The 19,294-nt window shown below is 49.3% G+C and overlaps 1 protein-coding gene across 1 annotated transcript in view; it reads left to right on the top strand.

Moving 5' to 3' along the window:
• The window catches only part of XKR6 (XK related 6), a 299,975-nt gene that overhangs the window by 264,556 nt on the left and 16,125 nt on the right, over positions 1 to 19,294 (top strand). The window contains exon 2 of the mRNA XM_059177234.1: positions 8,297 to 8,493. Coding sequence (XP_059033217.1) covers positions 8,297 to 8,493 — 197 coding nt within the window. The remainder of the gene's footprint in view (positions 1 to 8,296; positions 8,494 to 19,294) is intronic.

Genomic DNA, 19,294 nt, shown 5'->3' with positions numbered 1-19,294 from the left:
GCAAGAAGGAAGAGGTCCCCCACCACTCTCCACCCCTGCCCCTAGTTGGCCTCCCCTTCCCACCAGGGCTGGCTCTGCACCTGTGGGCTGCAGGTGAAATGCAGGGGCAGTGGTAGGCTCCCCCGGCCTGCACCCAGCAGATTCCTAGTGGCTTCCTGGGGTCACGGTCCTTCCCTGACAGCCATGTGGGCTCTGGAGGAGCAGCCTTATCACAGTGACACCAGCTGGCCCTGAGCCAGGAGATGTGCGTGCAGAGGAGGAAGGCAGGTCTGGGGTGTTTGGAACTTGCTGTCAAAGCCCTGCCTGTGTGCCAGCAAGACCTGTCTGTACCTCCTGCTTCAGTATGTCACCCTAGTCTTGGGTTCTGCCTTCCCTTCCTAAGGGAAACTTTAGGGACCAAGGCCAGACGGGGGCCTGAGGCACCACCCTCTGAAGTGAGCAGCCCTCCCTGGGTGGAACAGAAGAGCTCAAGAACTGGGTCCCTGAAGAAGCTGGAGAGTGCTAAGATGGATACCTGAGTCCACAGTTAGGTCCCTGGCCTCACCTCAGCAGCCCCCACAACAGCTTATGCCCAGCCTCTGGGTAGGACAGTGGGGATGACTCTGACATATATCCCTGCAGCCCCTACACACTGATCCCCTTCCCCAGGTTCAGGGCAGCCTCTGGGAACGTATCAGTGCCCTTCAGCCATTCCTTCTCCCACCTGTGGGGCCATCAGCAGAGTCTGGTCCTCAACGGATGCTCAGGGCCAGGCCCAGGAGAGGAAGGCAGGGAGGCCTGTTGCTCCTCCTTTGCTTGGACTCCTCTGCCCTCCTTCTAGTGCGTAGGCAGTTTTGAGTGTTCTGTACCTATTCTGGGTACAAGTTCTTAGTTGTCTTCGTGGGATATGTGATTTGCAAATATTTTCCCCCGTTCCACAGCTTGTGTTTTCATTCTCTTAATGTCATTCACAGAGCGCAAGTTTTTAATTTTGATGAAATCCAATTCGATTTTTTTCCTTTTATGGATCATGTTTTTGCTGTCCTATTTCTAAGAGCTCTTCGCGAACGGGAGATCATGAAGATTTTCTCCTGAAAGTTTTACAGTTTCAGCTTTGAATCTCTGATACATTTTAAGTTAGTGGTTGCATGGGAAGGATTAATTGTGCCCAAATCATTTGTTGAAAAGACTATCTTCTCTCCATTGAATGACCTGTGCACCTTGGATCAAAAATCAGTTGCCCCTATACGTGTAGATTTGTTTCTGGGCTCATCTGCTCCATTGATGTGTTTACTTCTTCTTGCCAACACCACACCGTCTTAATTACTGTAGCTTTATAGTAAGTTCTAAAATCAGGTAGTGTGAGTTCTTTAAATTTATCTTTATTTCCCCCCCAAATTCTGTTGGCTGTTCCGTTCCTTTGCCATCCCATATAAATTTTAGAATTGCTTGTTTATATCTGCAAAAATTCCTGCTAGGACCTTACTGAAACCATGTTAAACCTATATATTAATTTGCAGATAATTGTCATTATGTATCATCACTATATTTAGTCTTTCAAACCATGTACATTTAGATTTTCTTTGACTTTTTTATTAGTGTTTTACAGCTTCAGCATACAAACCTTGTATATCTTATTAGATTTATTTCTAAGCATTTCATTTTTTGGAGCTAATTTAAGTGGTATATATTATTAAAATTTCCACTTCCAATTTTTCATTAGTAGTCTACAGAAATATATTTAATTTTTATATACTGACCTTGTATCATGAGACTTTGCTAAACTTACTAATTAATTCTGTGAGCTTTTTTGCATATTCCTTGGGATTTCCCATCTAGATAATGATAAGCATTTTCAAATAGGGACAATTTGACTTCCTTCTTTGCAATCTATATATACTTTGTCTTTTTCTTGACTTACTGTACTGACTAGGACTTCTACTATGATACCACGCAGGAGTGGAAAGAGCAGACATCACTGCCTGTTTCTGATCTTAAGAGGAAAGAATTCAACTTTTTATCTTGAATATGATATTAACTGTGGGTTTGGTGGGTGTCCTTCATCTGTCAGGTTAAGGAAGTTTTTCTTTTATTTCGAGTTTGTTGAGAATTTCTTCTTCTTTCTTTTAAATCATGAATCAATGTCTAATTCTGTCAAATGCCTTCTTTCCGCATCAATTACTGTAATGTGTGTTTTGCTTTATTTGTATCATTGACCACACTGATTGATTTTTGCACATAGAATCAGCCTTGCATTCATTCCCAATATCAGCTGGCTATGGTGTATCATTCTTTCTGTATGTTATTGAATTTGATTGGCTAATATTTTGTTGAGGACTTTTGAATCTGTTTTTAAGAGGGATATTGCCTGTAGTTTTATTTTCTTATAGAGTGTTTTTCTGGCTTTGATATCAGGAATGCTAACCTCCTAAACTGAATGGGAAAGTGTTCTTTTCTCTCCTTTTTGGGGAAAAAAAGTACAGAATTGGTGCTATTTCTACTTTAAATGTTTAGTAGACTTTATTTTTCTGAAAGAAGATTCTTTAAATTTCAGGCCCCGCAAAACCAAACTGGGGCTTTGAGAGAAGGTTGTTCTTCATAATCAGAGGTTTCAAAGTACTGTTTCTGAGAGTGTCACAAGAAGCCACAGGTGACTGCAGGCCCAGAGAGCAAATCTGTTCAGCCTCCTACCTCTTTTAGAAATCATTTATTTCCCGTCCTAGCCAGTTTTAGGCAGAACTACAGCTAACTCCCAGTGGGGCAACATAGTTTGGGTAAGGCCTTCTTTGCTTTGCCTGAACTAGCATTGGCTGTGTGCCTTTAGGGGAATCACTCTACCTCTCTGAGCCTCAGATGAGCCAATGGGAGGAAGAAGATAAAGTATCTTCCTTCAAGGGGCTGGTATAAGGGTGAGAATGTGTTTAGAGAACTAGAAGTTTCTTCTGGAGGCAGATATGAGGAGCTTTAAACAATTCATGGTTTACAAAGTAAGCGGAAGAGACAGACCTGGGAAAGGAAGTAGGCAGAGTAGGCTGAAGGAAAGATGAGAGGGGAGTACCTCAGGAGGCAGCAACAGCTTTCCTCTGAGTCTTCTGTTCTCCCAGCTAGTCTCACAGGCGTTTGAGCACCTGTGACCCTCAGAGAGGGCATGATTGCATGCATTCATTTGTTCAGCATCTCCTGGGGTCGCACTCTGGGCCAGGCAATTCAAAGATACAGAAACTGAGGCTCCGAGAGGTTAGGGGATGTCCCCTAAGGTAACACAGCCAGCGGAAAAATGGGCCCAGAACTGAGGAATATTCATTAAGCACAGATTCGTTCGCCATCTGGAAAATGGGGGTAATATTGAAGAGGCTACTATGAGGATTGAATGGATTCCCAAGTACGAAATTCTCAGAACAGTGCTTGGCACCTGGATGCCATACCTACATCAGCTAGTATTATTGGTAAAGATGCCGGGCCAGATTTCAGACTCAACGAAGCCACTTACTTGAGGAAGGACAAAGTTGTAAAACCACTGGAAGCTTCAGGTCCTCCAGTTGCCCTCTGTGATGATGAATCAAGCAGGCCCAGACTGGGGAGTGACTGGTCCAAGGCCATGTGGCTCTACAGCCTAGAGACCAGGCCCGGTCTGAGCCCTTGCTCTACGACGCGACATACGCCGCCCTGCTTTTAGACCCATGCATTTCACCATCCAAAGTCCTTAGAAGAGAGATGTCATGACAGGGGTCATAAGATGTAGATGCAAATCCAGGAAGAGAGCTGGACTTAATCTCTTATCTCCTAAACTAATGTCCAGGGGATGGTGAGCTTTCGGAACCTGCCAGGGAAGGGGGAAAGATGAGGGTTTTGGAGGAGCAACAGCCTATCTTTGGGGACTCAGCACATCTGGCCCTGCCCTAGGCCTCGCCTGTCACCTGCACCCCAGTGCCGCGAATGGAAGGGTGCAGGCCTTAGGAGGCTGCCTGCTGGGGATGAGATCACCTAGCAGAGAAGCTTTCCCGCCTCGCTTAGGGTCTGGCGCCACCTTGTGGCCATGCTTTGCACAAGGGCTAAGGCGAACACAGCTGGCTGGGCTGCCTCAGAGGTCACCTAGACCCACTCAGGATTTTACGTGCACCCTCAGTGGCCTCCTGGGAGCTCAAGACTCGGGGATAGAAGAGGAGGGTGCAGGAGCCAGATGGTGTGGAATTAGGTAGAAGGCACTTCATTGCGAAATCCTGAACTGGATTCTGCGATGTTGCTCCCACTACAGGGTAGGAGGCTGGTTGTGCTGGGGTCTCAGGAGGCAAGATGTCCAAATTTGGTTTTGGACTTAATCCTGGTGCACTCTGGACTGCCAGCATCTATTTGCTCATCAGCGTGGCGGTAGAGGCTCTGGCTTTGCTCACTTCCACCCTCGTTTCTTCCCATACCTTGCGATATCCGCTCACAGAAGAAATTCAAGGTTGGTTTCTCCGACAGATGTTATAGTTGAGTCAGCGTGTTCTGGGACCATTGCCTTCCATTTCCATGGCCATGACAGGCAAAGGGGCCGGCAACTTGGGGAAAATGGGGAGGAGAGGGCAGATTAAGTGTTCCCTTTGCCCTGGCAGTGCAGACTTAGGTGAATCTGAGTGCTGATGCTACCTTGGCTTGGGTCCTGGACAAGTAGGTTTGGCTCTGCCACATAAGCATTCCTCCACCTTGGGCCACCTTGTGAGGCTGGGAGAAGCAGAGTCTGTGGTCTGAGTGTACCCCTGAAGGAGTATAAATTTGTGATCTGGTCCCTGTGGGAATTTGTGGCCCATAGTATGTGTGTTGCAGCTGCCTCATGTGAATAGAGTTCAGTTTGGGGTCCTGGAGCCTGCATCTGATCTGTGAGACCCAAGGCACCAAGGCTCCACTGGGCACATGGCTGTTCAGGGTTCACGCAGAGCTTCTGGACCTGAAGCCCCGACCTCAGCCAGCGCACCTTTGTCCTCCACGGCTCTGCCTTCCCAGGCCACCATCAGATCTGGCCAAATCGACCCTTCCCTCCACCTGGATGCTCTCCCATACCCCTCCAAGACTACCTGTGACCCTATCTCCTTACAGTAAGCCCTCTCCTCCCCAAATTTATCTTTGCCTTGATTTCTTCCAGTTGATCCTCTCCCTCAGACCCCAAATTGTGACCCTGCTTTCCTCTCCGCTCTCTCTCTTTCTGTTCCCTCCCACATCTCTCTCTGTCTCTCGTTCTGTGTCTCTTCTCTGTGGGTATGTGTTTCTCCCTGCTGGTCTCTGTAACTCTTTCTCTGTTTCTCTGTCTCATTCTCTGTCCCTCTATCTCTCTCTGTCTCTTTGTCTCTGTATCTGTCTCTTTGTATCTCTGTCTCTCTGTCTCAGTCTGTCTCCTTGTCTCTGTATCTCTGTCTCACTCTGTCTCTGTATCTCTGTGTCTTTCTGTCTCACTCTCTGTCTCTCTTTCTCTCAGTGACCTTGTAGCTTTCTGACACCATCCCTGCCCTTTTCCCAGCCTCCCTCAGTCCCTTGATTTGCAGATGACTCATGGGACACACACAGCCCATAAGTCACAGAACCTGAAACAGAACCACAATTCAGTGCTCTGTTTCACTCCAGAGCCTCAGTTTACCAGTAAGTTAAACGGCAATGACCAGATGTGCCCCCACTAGGCCTTGCAGGACTCCAACAGCAGGCTAACCAGATGCACCTCCTGCCCCCACCAAGCCCCCCCACGGAGCTGCCCTGCCCTTGGTCCTCATCCCCAGCTTTGCCTGCTTTAGTTTCCAGCAGGTTTGTTGCTCTGCTCATTGCAGGGCGGGTGTCAGGAGGGAAATACGGTGTCTATCCCAGGGAGGCTGGGTGGGTGTCTTCAGAGATACTGTAGCACAAAGGCTCTTAGGGATCCAGAGAGATAGACACAGTATTACTCATCTGGTTTGGGATCATGCTCCTCGTTGCCAAGGTGTTTGTCACAGGTCACACCAGTGGCTCAGTAGGGCTGCTCTGTGTCCCACTGCATGGGCCCGGAGTCCCCTGGAGCATTTGTTCATCGGTGGGTCTGGTACATGATTAGCACTCTGGAGAGAGGCCTGCCATTTGAAATTGGAGAGCAGCATCTTTTTACTGTTTGGGTTTTTTTTTTTTTAATTAATTATTTTTATGATCATATAATGTATTATTTGCCCCAGGGGCACAGGTCTGTGAATCGTCAGGCTTACACACTTCACAGCATTCACCATAGCACATACCTTCCCCAGTGTTCATCACCCAGCCACCCTCTCCCTCCCACCCCACCCCCCAGCAGCCCTCAGTTTGTTTTCCGAGACTAAGAGTCTCTTACGGTTTGTCTCCCTCCCGATATCTCCTTACTGTTTTAAGCTATTTTATAAATGCATGCTTTTTGAATCTTTGCTTCTAAAGCATGATCTGTAACATCAGTATAAGGTCTTAAGTGACTCCCTGCTCCTCCCATTGCTGCCAGAGTGGGGAGATACTGAGCCCCTCTCTGTGACTGGCTTGATGATGCTGTTCCTGAACTTCCTGCAGAAATGGGTGTGGGATGCCTTCACGGTGTTGTGACAGTGCTGTCCCACCAGGACCCCTCAGCCTCCGAAGACAGGATAATTCCTTCTACATTCCATTGGCACTGGGGAGATGGTGTGAACAGTAGACAAGCTTATGGGCTCTTCAAGAGACCGAGAAGATACAAGAAAGGAGTGGGGAGAGAGTGGGAGATGGGGTTGGAGAGGCAGACAGGGTTCCATGAGCCACGAGAGCAGTTTGAATCTTATTCTAAGCATTATGGGAGGCCGTGGGAGGGTTGGAAGAAGCAGGGGGATGACATGATTGCATTTACGATTTTCAAAAAACTGCTGTGTTCTGGGGCAAGAGTGGACACTGAGAGGCCAATTAGGAGGCCCTTGCTGTGATTGAGGCAAGAGGGGTGCTAGTGGGGACGAGGCTGGGGGTGGTGATGGCGACAGAGAGGAGAGAGTGCCTAGCAGCCCAGCTAGGCTGCTGGCTGTGCCTGAGGACCACAGGGACCACACAGTATATCAACCCTGCTCTCTCAACCTTGCTAATTCATGCTTAGTGTTTTAGAGGGCACATTATACATTCCCAGGGGACAGTCAAGGTCACACATGTGGTTCTATCCTGTTGGCTGTGGCCCTTGGGATGCGATTCATGTTCCTGATCCTAAATAGATCCTGAACCTCACTTTCTTCCTGGCCCTACTAACCTTTCTGTCCCGGGCTCAGCCTCAGAGACCGCTGGCTATCTTAGATGTACCTTTCATCCTCCCCTTCACTGTGGCTTAGAGACAGCTTCTGAAAAATTCAGGTGTAAGTGAGCCATGGGTACCCGAGAGGCATGTCCACCATGGCTGTTATCTCTCTGATCTCGCTTCCAAGCCCATGATGCTGACTCTCTTCTCCATGTTGAAGAAGGGTAGCAGGGACACAGAGTTGGAGTAATTCATACAAGTTCCTACAATTGGCAAATAACAGAACCAGCATTTGAATCCTGAGCCCGTGCCCTCTACCTAATCCCACTTTCTTTGCTGTTTGTCCCTCTCTGAGAGAGCAGGGTCAGTACACCAGAATGACTGTGTCCTATGCCACCCTTGGACAGAGGCTCTGTTGCCGGTTCCGTGTCTCCCTAGTGGAATGCTTGAACTTTCTGTCCAACAGCCATGGGCCAGTTCCTTGTCATTCTACCATCCAGATGTGGAGCCCAAGCTGGGATGGTGCAGCGGCTCCCTGTCTGTCCTACACGAGAGGGACACCTAACTGTCACCCAGGACCTTGGCCCCACGTGGCTGACCAATCTGCGATTGGTCGGAGATTCACAAATCTCCTGTAGGAGATTCACAAATGCTCCTTCCCTTTCCTCCTCCCCCAGAGAGGGGCAGGGCTACATGGCAGAGGGGAAATCCTGATGGAACGTTCCCACTGGGGTCCTGAATGTGAGAACAATCACGTCCTCAGAGCTCACCTGTGATGCATCCCTGGCAGGCCCTGGGAGATCATCTGGTCCCACTCTTCCACTGTTCATTTTTTTAGATCAGTAAACCGAGGCCAGGAAGGGGAGGACTTGACTAAGACACCCCTTCCCTGGACTGCCCATCCCCTCCACCCCCAACTCCTCCACCCCAAAGACTTAGCACCCTGTCTGGGGGCTGGGGAAAAAAAACCCTGGTCCAAGCATCTGGAAGATGTCAGAGCGAAGGAGGGGACATGGGCACAGGCAGTCTTGGTTTTGGGGGATGGGGTGACCCTCCCACATTCCCTGCCCCTACCCATGCCCTCTGTGCTCTGTCTTGTTCTCTCGGCAGGTATATCCGCACCATGTACCTGGGAATTCAGAGCCAGCGGCAGAAGGAACACCAGCGACGCTTCTACTGGGCTATGATGTACGAATATGCAGACGTCAACATGTTGCGCCTCCTTGAGACCTTCCTGGAGAGCGCCCCCCAACTGGTGCTACAGCTCTGCATAATGATCCAGAAGAATAGCGCTGAGACGCTGCCCTGTGAGTGTCCCCCACACCCCCAACCAGGAGGCTGGGGAAATGACCTTATTGTTGGCTGGGACAGGGCCCTGCCTTCCAGCTGGGGGCCCCCTGGCGCCTGCCTCCTGCACACTCAGTATACCTGCACACCACGTGGGCATTGCTTGTCCCGATCCCCGAGTCCCTATCATGTGATGCTCATGCAGCCCACACTGAGAGCATGTGAGTGGTACAGGGATCCCCCACACCCATGTGCAAGCCCGCTGCACCTGCCCATGACCTCTGTGTTCCTACAAACAGAGCAGAGCCAGGGGTTCACATGTCCATGGGAGCAGAAGGATGGAGTGCCCTGGGTCTCCCAGTCTGGGGGTAATGGCCCCTTTTCTTTGGTGCTGGCCTGAGCTGAGGTGTTTGCACATCGATGGGAGCGGGGAGATGGCCCAGGGATGGCATGTGACAGAAGACTAAATCACGTTAGGCAATGCCAGCAGTTTTGGACATTTTTAAGCTGTGGTGCTCTTGCTTCAAACCCAAGTCTATGTAGCAGCCCCATTTTAAAACATGCTCAAATACTTTTGTTCTAGTTAGGTAGGAATGGCAGGACCAGAGCAGGCGCACCCCACCCACTGGCCCCACCCTCTTCATGCCCCCTGTGGCCCCAGACGGTCTCCAAGGAGCCCCAGAATCCTCCAGAGCCCAGTCAGACAGCACTGACCTCTACAGCAGTGGAATTCTCTAGGCACCACCTGAGAAGCCCTTTTGAGTTTAGATTAGTGGGTCAAGGCAGAGTCTCACACCATTGATGGTCAGACAGACTACGAGTGCCATGGTTGTCTCATGGTGTGTCTCAGAGCATACTTCAGGGGAAACGGGAACTCAGCAGGGGGGAAGTTCTAGGAGAGGAGGGGGTGAAGGTTGCATCATGTGGGGGACACTTGGAACATTTAATCTGAGGAAGACTGGGGATGCATGAAACCCAACATTTGAAGGGATATCAGGGGCAGATGGTTATCCCAAAAAGATGGAGGGAGCTACAGGGAGAGTTATTGATTCAACGTGTGGCAGACATTTCAAACAGCAGGAGCCATCCATGATGGAAAGAATGTCCCAAGACCCAAGAAGTAGTGAGTTTGCTTTCACTATGAATATTCAAGCAGAGATGCTGCTGAGGAGACTCAGTCCAGAGGTTCCTGACTCCAGAGGGCATGAGCTTGTATGACCTGGGGTAGGAAGACAGCTGCTCTCCATGCCCACCTCTCTCTGGCCCCACCTCCTTGTCCTATGGGTTCTCATCTCTGGACCCCACAGCTCCTCTAGGTGCTCCAATGGACCCTCGGTGCCACCATGTTCATGAACATCTGCAGAGCACTCTCCAGTGGATGCCCTCTGCTGCCTTACCCCACGTGGTCTGCCGAGGACAGCCAAGCTCTGGCCTTCATGGAACAGCTTTGCCTCCTTACCTTTTCCAGATTGGCTGGCCCTTTGCAATCTGCATGCCCCTAGTCACTTGTGCAAAAATGGAGTTTAATTCAAAGGCCAGCCAAATGTTCAGGCCAGTGAACTTGATCCTGACATTCAGAGCTCAGGAACCTAGTCCTGAATCCAACTGTGCTGCCAACAGAGTCCCCCACACTCTGGGAACTTGCCTCCCAGATGAAGCCTCCTGCCCACTCCAGTCCAGGACAGTCCCAGCTGGAAATGTCCCCAAGAGAAAGAAGCCTCAGGCCAGCTGCCTCTGTCCCTCAGAACACTGGCGGCAGTCCTCCCTAGCTCTCACAGAAACAAGAAGTTGAGGGGAAGTGGGGAACTCTGAGAAGCAGCACCCACTCTTGGAGGAGGTCTCACCCAGCCAGTGGCTCCTGGCTGGAGCCAGGGTCCAACCCAAGTCTGCAGCACCAGGGACCTGCCCCAGAGAAGGGCTGGAAAGAGCTAAATAGCTAGCTAGCTCCACTGGGGTATTGGGACACTAAGCAAGAAGCCACACTGAAGGCGGCAGGGCTGACAGTCCATCTGGTCTGTCCCTTCTTTTTTGGGTAGACTCCCATTCACATGCACACACATACTGCCACTGACATCAGGAAGACTAGGGAATGTGGGGACCCTGTCTTCAGAGCCAGGCCATCTGCTTGGGCAGTGAACTGGTGTGACTGCCCATGCTGAGGCCCTGGGAGTCCCTGTTTCTCCAGACCTTGGAGGAAAGTGTGCAGCATTCAGAGAACACCATTTGTTTCAGGACCAAGAGAATCACTTGGTGATAGATTCTGGAGCAAAGCCAGTGTCACAAGGGCTGACACACATGTCCTTGCTCTGCAAACCTTGAGAGAGCCCTCATAGACCCCCGGTGGTGGCTGAGGTGTCCAGGGATGGGCACAGTGACTGTGCCTTCTGCTGAAGCCTCCACACCTGCTGCCCTCCGATCCCCAGGCTGCAGCTCCCCAGCCCAGGGAAACGTGCTCTAGAGAGTAGATTGCAGGGGTGGGGGGGTGCTGTGGTTGGGGAGGGCTCCTCTCTCTCCCATCTGAGTCTTCCATTTCCAACTCTATTGCAGTCTAAGACCCCCATCTAAACCGTCCTTTGCTCTATCGGTATCAAACTTCCCCCCAACCCCTCTGTATCGCCAGGACGGCCAAGTTATCCTTCTTGGATTCTCGGCCACACCATGGCACCCCCAAATGGATGGGGAAGGTGGCAGGGGGGATGCCAGGAGAGAGCTCCCAATAGGTCATGTGTCCCAGACAAAGATCCTGGTCATCACTTACGCCCTGCTGTGATTTTGGACATTGCCCTTCCCCTTTGCAAGACCTCCTCCTCCACTGGATATCACGGGGAAGATGGCAACGGTACATAAGAGTTCGGGGAGATGCAGGAATGTAATGCGCACGGACCACCTCATAAATTGTCAAGCTTCAAGGGCAACTAAGGGTGTGAGTTTGTCCTTTCCAGAGCCTGGTGATGAGTCGTGTGGGTCAGATCCTAAGGAGAGTCCCCCCTGCCATCCCATTTGGCTCCATGGGTCATCTGTGCCCCAGCCGTCCCTTGCTCAGCCTGTCCTTTCTGCGATCGTTTCTCAGATTATAAACATAGAGAAGCAGAATGGGAAATCTTTGGAAACTCAAGGGACAGCAGATGTTGTTCTCCAAGAGTCTGGGGTGGGCGTGGGGCAAGTCCCTGAAGGCCAAGGCCAGGGACCTGGCTCGAAGCCAGGCTGCTGGGGTGACCTGGGGGAAAAGCTGGAAGAGCAAGGGTCATGCTGCTACGGGGTTTCCTCCCTGGGGAAGCCACGCTGGCTCTATCCCCCCCCACACACACACCCCTCTTTTAGAGCCAGCGGATCCCTCAGAGGTCAGGTAAGCATTTCCCCACATTTGTTTGGCAGGTGGAATAGGTGTTTCTCAAGATAGGCTCCCATGGTTAAATGTTTTTGGGAACTGCTGGGCTAAACAAAGGTCAGTGGCAATCTCTGCGTTGGACTGTGATTTCTCAAGACAACGCTGGGGTCTGCAGCAGTAGCTGGGTTGATGGGGAAGAAGGAAACTCACCAGCACGGAGCACAGACTGCATTGGGTGTGGCATTGCCCTCTTACTTAACTGCTCACCACTGGACCATTTTGTTTAGAAACAGATGCCTTCCTTCCCTTTTCCCATAAAAGGCTGTATGAGATGTAGACATATTAAAGGAAATCAGTTTAGGGGCACCTGAGTGGCTCAGTCTGTTAAGTGTCTGCCTTGAGCTAGGGTCACGATCTCAGGGTCCTGGGATCAAGCCCCACATTGGGCTCCCTGCTCAGCGGGAAGCCTGCTTCTCCCTCTCCCACTCCTCCTGCTTGTGTTCCCTCTCTCACTGTGTCTCTGTCAAATAAATAATAAAATCTTTTTAAAAAATAATAAAAATAAAGAAAATCAGTTTAAATATTAGAAATTGGAGAAGGGGAAAGAAAGCCTGCATATTTAGAAGGGACATGGTAACCTGGAGTCTTCCTGCCATGGGAATGCTTGCCGCAAGGCAGTGTAGAAATATGGAAGTGACGCCCATCCTATTTGACAGCTCTGACCTTTTGGAAGTTACTGAGCCATTCTTTTCCTCAGTTTTCCTTTCTCTGAAATAGGGATAATATCAGTACCTACCATTATGAACCTTTGTTGGCATGACCAATGACCAATGTCATGGTCCACATCTGGCTATTTTGTTGTTGGTGGTGGAGATTTTAATTGTAGATACACTTTCTGAATTGGACTTCAAGCTGTGCTGGTGGGATCCATGGCTAACTGGCCTTGCTTTGGCAGGCTTTGATCATACTTGTCCCTTTACACTGTTAATTCTAGTAGGTGGTTAGGAGATCACTGCCATGATCACTTTAGTAGGCAAGTTTTCCTTTGATCTTGCCCCATGTCAACCTATCCCAACCTTTCCCATCCCCACCTTGTGGTCCTCACGTTGGCTGGCTTAATAGTGCGGTATGCAGCCTGCAAGACAGATTGTATCCAATTTCCCCAAAAGACCACACGCAAGTGAAAAATACAATAATAATCCACAACCATACAAATATTATTCCAGAGTCATGTAAGCACCTCAGCGGGGTCTTCTTTAATCTGATGTCTTGAAAGTTTGAACAAAGGAAAAATAAATATATGAAGGGAGCCTATTATGCTGACATGCCATTTATGCTGATGGTGAGGCTGGTGGTGTCTGCTGAAAGCTTGGCCATATTACAGGCAGTGAGGGGGTTTGGAGAGCAGTTGGCATGGCAGGAAAAGTGAGACTGAGTGTCACTCCCACCTCTACCACTTACTGACTTTACGGCGTAAGACAAGTTCATTTCCTAACTGGCTTCTGGATATGTAAAGTGTGAATTGTAAGTACTTTTGGAGGTTGTTCTGAAGGTCTAATGAGCTACACATACACTCCTATGGCAGCTTGTTTGGCATGTGCTGGGTATTTAATGCCATCTGCCATTCAACAAAAATGCATTCATTTGGATGCCATACCATGTGTGGAGGGGCAACAGGGAACACAACAGATGCAGTCCCTGCCCTCATAGGTCCCCCATTTCTCTGAGAAGAAAGGACAAAATCAATGAGACCAATGGTATATGTTAAGTGATTTGAAGCAAACAAACCTGGTGCTGAGACCTCAGATAATGTGCGGGGTGGGGGGAGAGCCTCCCTTGGGCAAGAGTGTCAGAGAAAGACTCTCCAAAGAGTTGACATTTAGGCTGAGTATAAATGAAGAAAAGGAACCAACTATGGGAAGGGCAGGAATAGCTTCCCAGGCAGGGGGAACAGCATATGCAAATGTCCTGAGGTAGGAAAAGCCTGGCTTGTTCCAGAACGTGAGAAGACCCAGCATAGCTAAGGTTGTTGTTGGTGATGGAAGTGGGGGGAGGAAAGTGATATCAGGGGGAGTGTGGGGAAGAAGTCAGGGGCTGATCAGGCAGGGGCCATGGGGTCCTGCAAGGAGCTTGATTTGATGCCAAGTGCAGTGCGAAGTTACATAGGAAAGCTCTAGGATCAGACCTGCATTTAAAAATGATCCCCCTTTCCTGATGTTCAGGGAAGAGAGCATATGCTGAGCCAAGAGATCCAGGGATGAAGTTATGGGGGAGAGAGCATTTGGGAAATGATGCTAAGTGCACAAATTTGGGGGCCATTCTGGAAAGTTAACCAATAGGACTTGGTAGAGCTTATGTCCACAGTGTTAGAAGGGTGAGGTGGTGGTTTCTAACTGGGTGTGTTGAGATAGAAGAGACTCTGTGGGGGAACAGTTTTGGGGCATTGGATCAAGAATTAGCAGCTCTATCACTTTTCCTTACTTCTTCATTTTTTTTGACAATTCCACAAGAACATAGGCAGGGGGTGGGGGGAAGGGTGGGACACTTACGCCCTCATAACCTCCAGGTCTGCCTTTTTTATTTAAGCCCACATTGAGGAGTTATCTGATACATGGGGCTCTGATGACCACTTTCTCTTGGTATCACACCACTCCCATTTGTCAGGCACCTGCTGTGGCCCAGGGGGTGTGTTGGGAATGTGCTTGCAAAGACATCTGCCCTTCAGGAGTTTATGTCTGGTGCAGCAATTTTTAAATTCCGTGATAGCTGTATGCACAGAGAAGGGATCTGTAACTGCTTCAGGGGGCGTGACAGAGGAGGTAGTATTTGATCTGGGTCTTGATGGAGGAACAGGAGCTTGCCTGAAAGGGAAGTTTGGGTGGCTCTTATGGACAGGGGAACTATAAGTGCTAAGAGATGGGGAGGCCTGGGAGAGCAAGGGGCAGGCAGGGAGTGTGTGGTCATGGGTGCTGAGAACATGGGGTGTATTGTGGCAAGTGTGCAGGGCAGCAGCAATGATAGCAATGATGCTATCAATGCTGGTTAGGACTTTTGGGGAGCTCAATTATGTGCCAGAGACTAGTTCAAGAGCTTTATATGATTCACCCATTAAAGTCCCATGGCAGCCCTATGAGTAGATAACTTTTTATTATTCCCATTTCATCCCACATATGATGAAACTGAGGTCCAGAGACTTTGAGTAACAGCATGAGGCAGCCACCAGGCTTGTAACTGATACGGCAGGATCTTTGTCTGCATGGTTGGGCTCCAGTGGCTGTGTTCTAAGCAGGGATGGTTGTGTCTAAGTCTTGAAGAGACAGACTTAGGTGGGTTCTGCAGGAAGTTGTTATTGATGCAGGGAGGGAACAGAGGCTGATACGCACTGTGGACCCATCAGCTCCATTGTGTTTGTGTGTGTGTGTGTGTGTGTGTGTGTGTGTGTGTGTATCTTAGATGCAATTATACTGACAAGGTCAGAAGATGATGCTTCCGCTTCTTGTCCCTGAAATCTCTGTCCAGGGATTGGCTTTTTGAAAATATTCTTAGTTTTCCAGAGTATTTTGTGCAAGCCACCTCTGCTAAGCATACAGGGAGAAGCCTTGCTGTCTTACTATGGAGCTAAGCTTGGCTGACCAAGGGGTGAGGATATGGGACCCTCCTGCTCCCCTAAACACCTATTAGTGATAAAGACACATAGCCTTGTAACTGGCCTTTCCTTGGGGTTAGTTTCTGTTCCGACCCTGGAGACCAAGAGAGTTTGGCCAGACACAAGTGGGTTGCTTACCCAGTTAGAGTTTTGGTAACCCCTATTTCCATATGGTGCAAGTGGCTTCTGTCTTCTTAGGTCGCTCTAGGAACCCTCAGAGAAAATTCCAGGCATCCCCAGATACCCTCTGAGCCAGATGTGTTCCCCTTGATCATCTAATTCAGATAGAGGGCAAGACTGGAAGCCCCCAGATGGGACCAGAAACTCCAGATGACCCCAAGGGCTGAGGCTGGAACTTGAAGGTAGAGACACCTCCGGAGCACAGAACCACTCCTGCTCAGGGAGCACCCACAGGAGACATGCTTCTCCCGAGGGCAAGTGGTTCTCTCAGAGAGGATCAAAAGCAGATCTGACTTGTTCTCACAGGTGACACTCCACCATGCAAAACTTTATAGGCGCCCCAGTACCCTGTGAGTGGCAAGCAGGCAGATTCTGGCAGAGGTCCACATAAAGACACCTCTGATGTCAAAACACTTGAATCTCATGACTTCAGTGTCCAAAGGGATTTAAAGCAATGGGACCTTTGAACTGAAGAGGTTGACTAGGCTGTCTAACCCACCCTCCTTGTTTAACGTGTGGGAAGCTGAAGCACAGAGGAGTAAATTGCCCAAGAGCACACAGTAAGGAAAGCTCTCAGAAGATGCTCCTCTTCCTGCCACACCGGGCCTGCAGCTGAGATGGTAGCATGGCATCTACAGCCTGGAGTTCAAATACCAGGCTTCACCCAGATAGTTCTTCCTGCCCCCCGACCTAGCCATCAGTAACCGCCACATCCAGCACCAAAGTTACATAAAAACTGGCATCTTTACTAAGATGAGGAAGCATGAGAAGTATTAAACCCTGCCTTCAGACACTGAGTTCTAAGATCTAATTAGGGCCTTTGCTTTCTGTGTCTTCAGTGTCAACCTCCCTAATAGTCTTCTTTCTTAACTTCACTTACTGGGTCCTCTTGCATCAAAGCCTCTCCAGCACCTTGCACTTTACCTTCACATTGTACTTCTTTTTCTAGCCAGAGCCCTGACAGCATCCAAGCGATTCACGAAGGCATGTTTCTCTGCTCCTTTTGAGCTAAATTTTCTTTGCCTTTGTCTTCAGCTGTCAGCCCCCAAAGCCCTTCCTCCCTTCCCTAGCGAGGACGTAATTCATCCTGGAGGAAACTTCTCGGACATCCATCTCCTTGGTCAGCTTACCCTTCCACGTGAAGTCAAGAAAGAGCCCCCTTCTGGTCTGGGCTCTCAGGAAAAAGGAAGGCCCGGGGGGGTGTCCATAGCTGTTGGATGGCTTCAGCATCCATTCATCCCTCCTCCTCTCACAGGGGAAGACTTCCATGTCCATCTTCTTGGGAGATTCCTTTTTTTCTTATGTAAGAAATGCATTCTGGTCTCTTTCTAGTCCTGCTCCTATGGACATTAGCTGTCACTCTCAGTGTCTGAGACACAAAAATTAATTCCTTGATCATTTAGGATTCTGGTTAAAAGGTGAAGCTGCCACGTGGAAAGTGATGGTAATCTAGTCATGTGACCCAAAGGTGACAGATCTGAGAACCAGAGCTATGAATTTCCCACTCAGTGTTCTCATTACCAAGAAGTAAAGCTTGCCATCAAAACAGCCAGTCTGGGGGCATCTGGGTGGCGCAGCCGGCTGAGCATCTGACTCTTGGTTTTGGCTTGAGTCATGATCTCATGGTCGTAGGATCGAGGCTCTCGTCAGGCTCCACGCTCAGTATGGAGTCAGCTTCAGATTCTTTCTCCCTCTCCCTCTGTCCCTCCCTGCTTGAATTCATGCTCTTTCTCTCTCTTGCAAGTAAATAAAGTCTTAACACACACACACACAATTGATTCATTGCATTCGTTGCAGGTAACGAATCACTCGTCCAGAGTCACAGGGAGCCTCCATGCTCCCCCAGCCCTTACCAGTGGACAGAGCCCTTCTCACTAGCTCATTCCCTTGCTTAGCTGGAGTTGCCCATCTCCAAGAGCTGCTCCAGGGTTTCAGACCAAGTCGGTACAGAGGTCTTCCAGACTTTGATGTCAATTTCTAGGCTTAGCTGGAAGCAGGTAAAGAAAGGAAAAGATGTTCAATACCCTGTTCCCTCCTTTCTCCTGGCCAACTGTATCTTCCTCACCTATAACCGAAAGGTAGAGAGGTGCACAGGCATGACTGCCTTCTCCAGCTGGAACACAGATTGGCCTCTCCCATTTCCCCCATGGTGGTGGGAGTAGCCAGTGCTTTCCCCCTTTCTCCAGCTCTGTTTCCTGTGTTCTCCAGCTCTGAGGCATCACCCTCCTTCTCTCCTATGTGACATCTACTTGCATCTGCACACAGTGTTCCCTGACCAGCCAACTCCAAGGTATAGTCCTACTTCAGCTACCCATGGCTCCTTGTTCAAAAGCACTTTAAAACCGTATACTTTTAAACAGAATTTGCAAGAATTTTCAGCAGAGACCTCCACTCTTCCTGTGCACGCTCCAGCTTAATCTGCACACGGTTCTGAGGCCCTGGCTGAGATGGCCCCTAACAACTGGCAAAAGGAAAGAGAGGCAGGATTCTTTTTTCTATTTTTAATCATAGTAAGAATACTACATGTGAAATCCATCCTCTTAAACTCAAATTTTCAAGTGCAAAAGAAAATACAGTATGTGCATACAAAGGAGACTTCTTAAAACAGCAGGACAAATATGAGAAAGGCAAGCTAAATCGATTTCATTATACTTATCACCAATGGAACAGCAATTGGCAAAACTGGAAATGTTTGTGCATCCAATGCCCAAACACAGAGGGCCATCCAGACAAGGCTTCCTGAGCTTGCACAGGCTGTCCAGGACCATCTTGCAAGGAAATGCAAATTCAGAAGCCTGAGCAGTAATGGGGCCTCTTGTTCACTTATTTGGTAACTATTTATTAAGCACCTACAATGTGCCAAGCAGGGTTCTAGGAGCTGGGAGCAGATATAGTCATAGACAAAACAGAGAGAAGAAAGCCCTGCCCTCACAGAGCTTACAGTTCTCTCAGGGAGAGGCAAACAAGAAACAAAACAATTATCTTATTTTCTGTGTTAACAGACCAGAGGCTCTCAGGAGAGCAACGAAACTGGGAAGAGAGACAGAAGGGGAGCAGAGCTGGGAAAGGTTTCCTGGACAAGGTGACCTCTGAGCAAAGATGTGAGGATGGGAGGGAGCCAGCCCCGCAGATTTTGGAAGCAAGTGTGCCAGGAAGAGAGGACAGCCAAGAGCAAGGCCTTGAGCTGAGCGAATGCCTCCCGGTGTCTGAGAAGTGGCAGGGAGGCTGAGATGGGTCTCTCGGCTGCTTCTGTAGCTTAGCCTGGCCTAGGGGTCTTGCCAACATTCATTTATTTAAATAGCTTCATTGAGACACAATTTACATACCATTCAATTCATCCACTTGAAATGTACAAATCACTGGCTTTATTTTCTTAAAATATTATTTAGTCATTTATTTATCTGAGAGGCAGATAGAGTGTGCACATATATGAGCAGGGGGAGGGAGAAGCAGACTCTCCACTGAGCAGGGAGCCTGATGCAGGCTTCATCCCAGGACTCTGGAATCATGACCTGAGCTGAAGGCAGATGCTTACCGCCTGAGCCACCTAGGCACCCCAAGTCACTGGCTTTTGTGTATTTGCAGAGTTGTTACCATCACTACAATTCATCTGAGAACATTTTCTTTGCCCCACAAAGGCACTTCGCCCCTCTTAGAGCTGCTCCCC

The sequence above is a fragment of the Mustela lutreola genome, chromosome 1 (assembly GCF_030435805.1).
Source record: "Mustela lutreola isolate mMusLut2 chromosome 1, mMusLut2.pri, whole genome shotgun sequence".
Taxonomy (NCBI): Eukaryota; Metazoa; Chordata; class Mammalia; order Carnivora; family Mustelidae; genus Mustela; species Mustela lutreola.
This window is presented reverse-complemented; position numbering and strand designations above follow the sequence as displayed.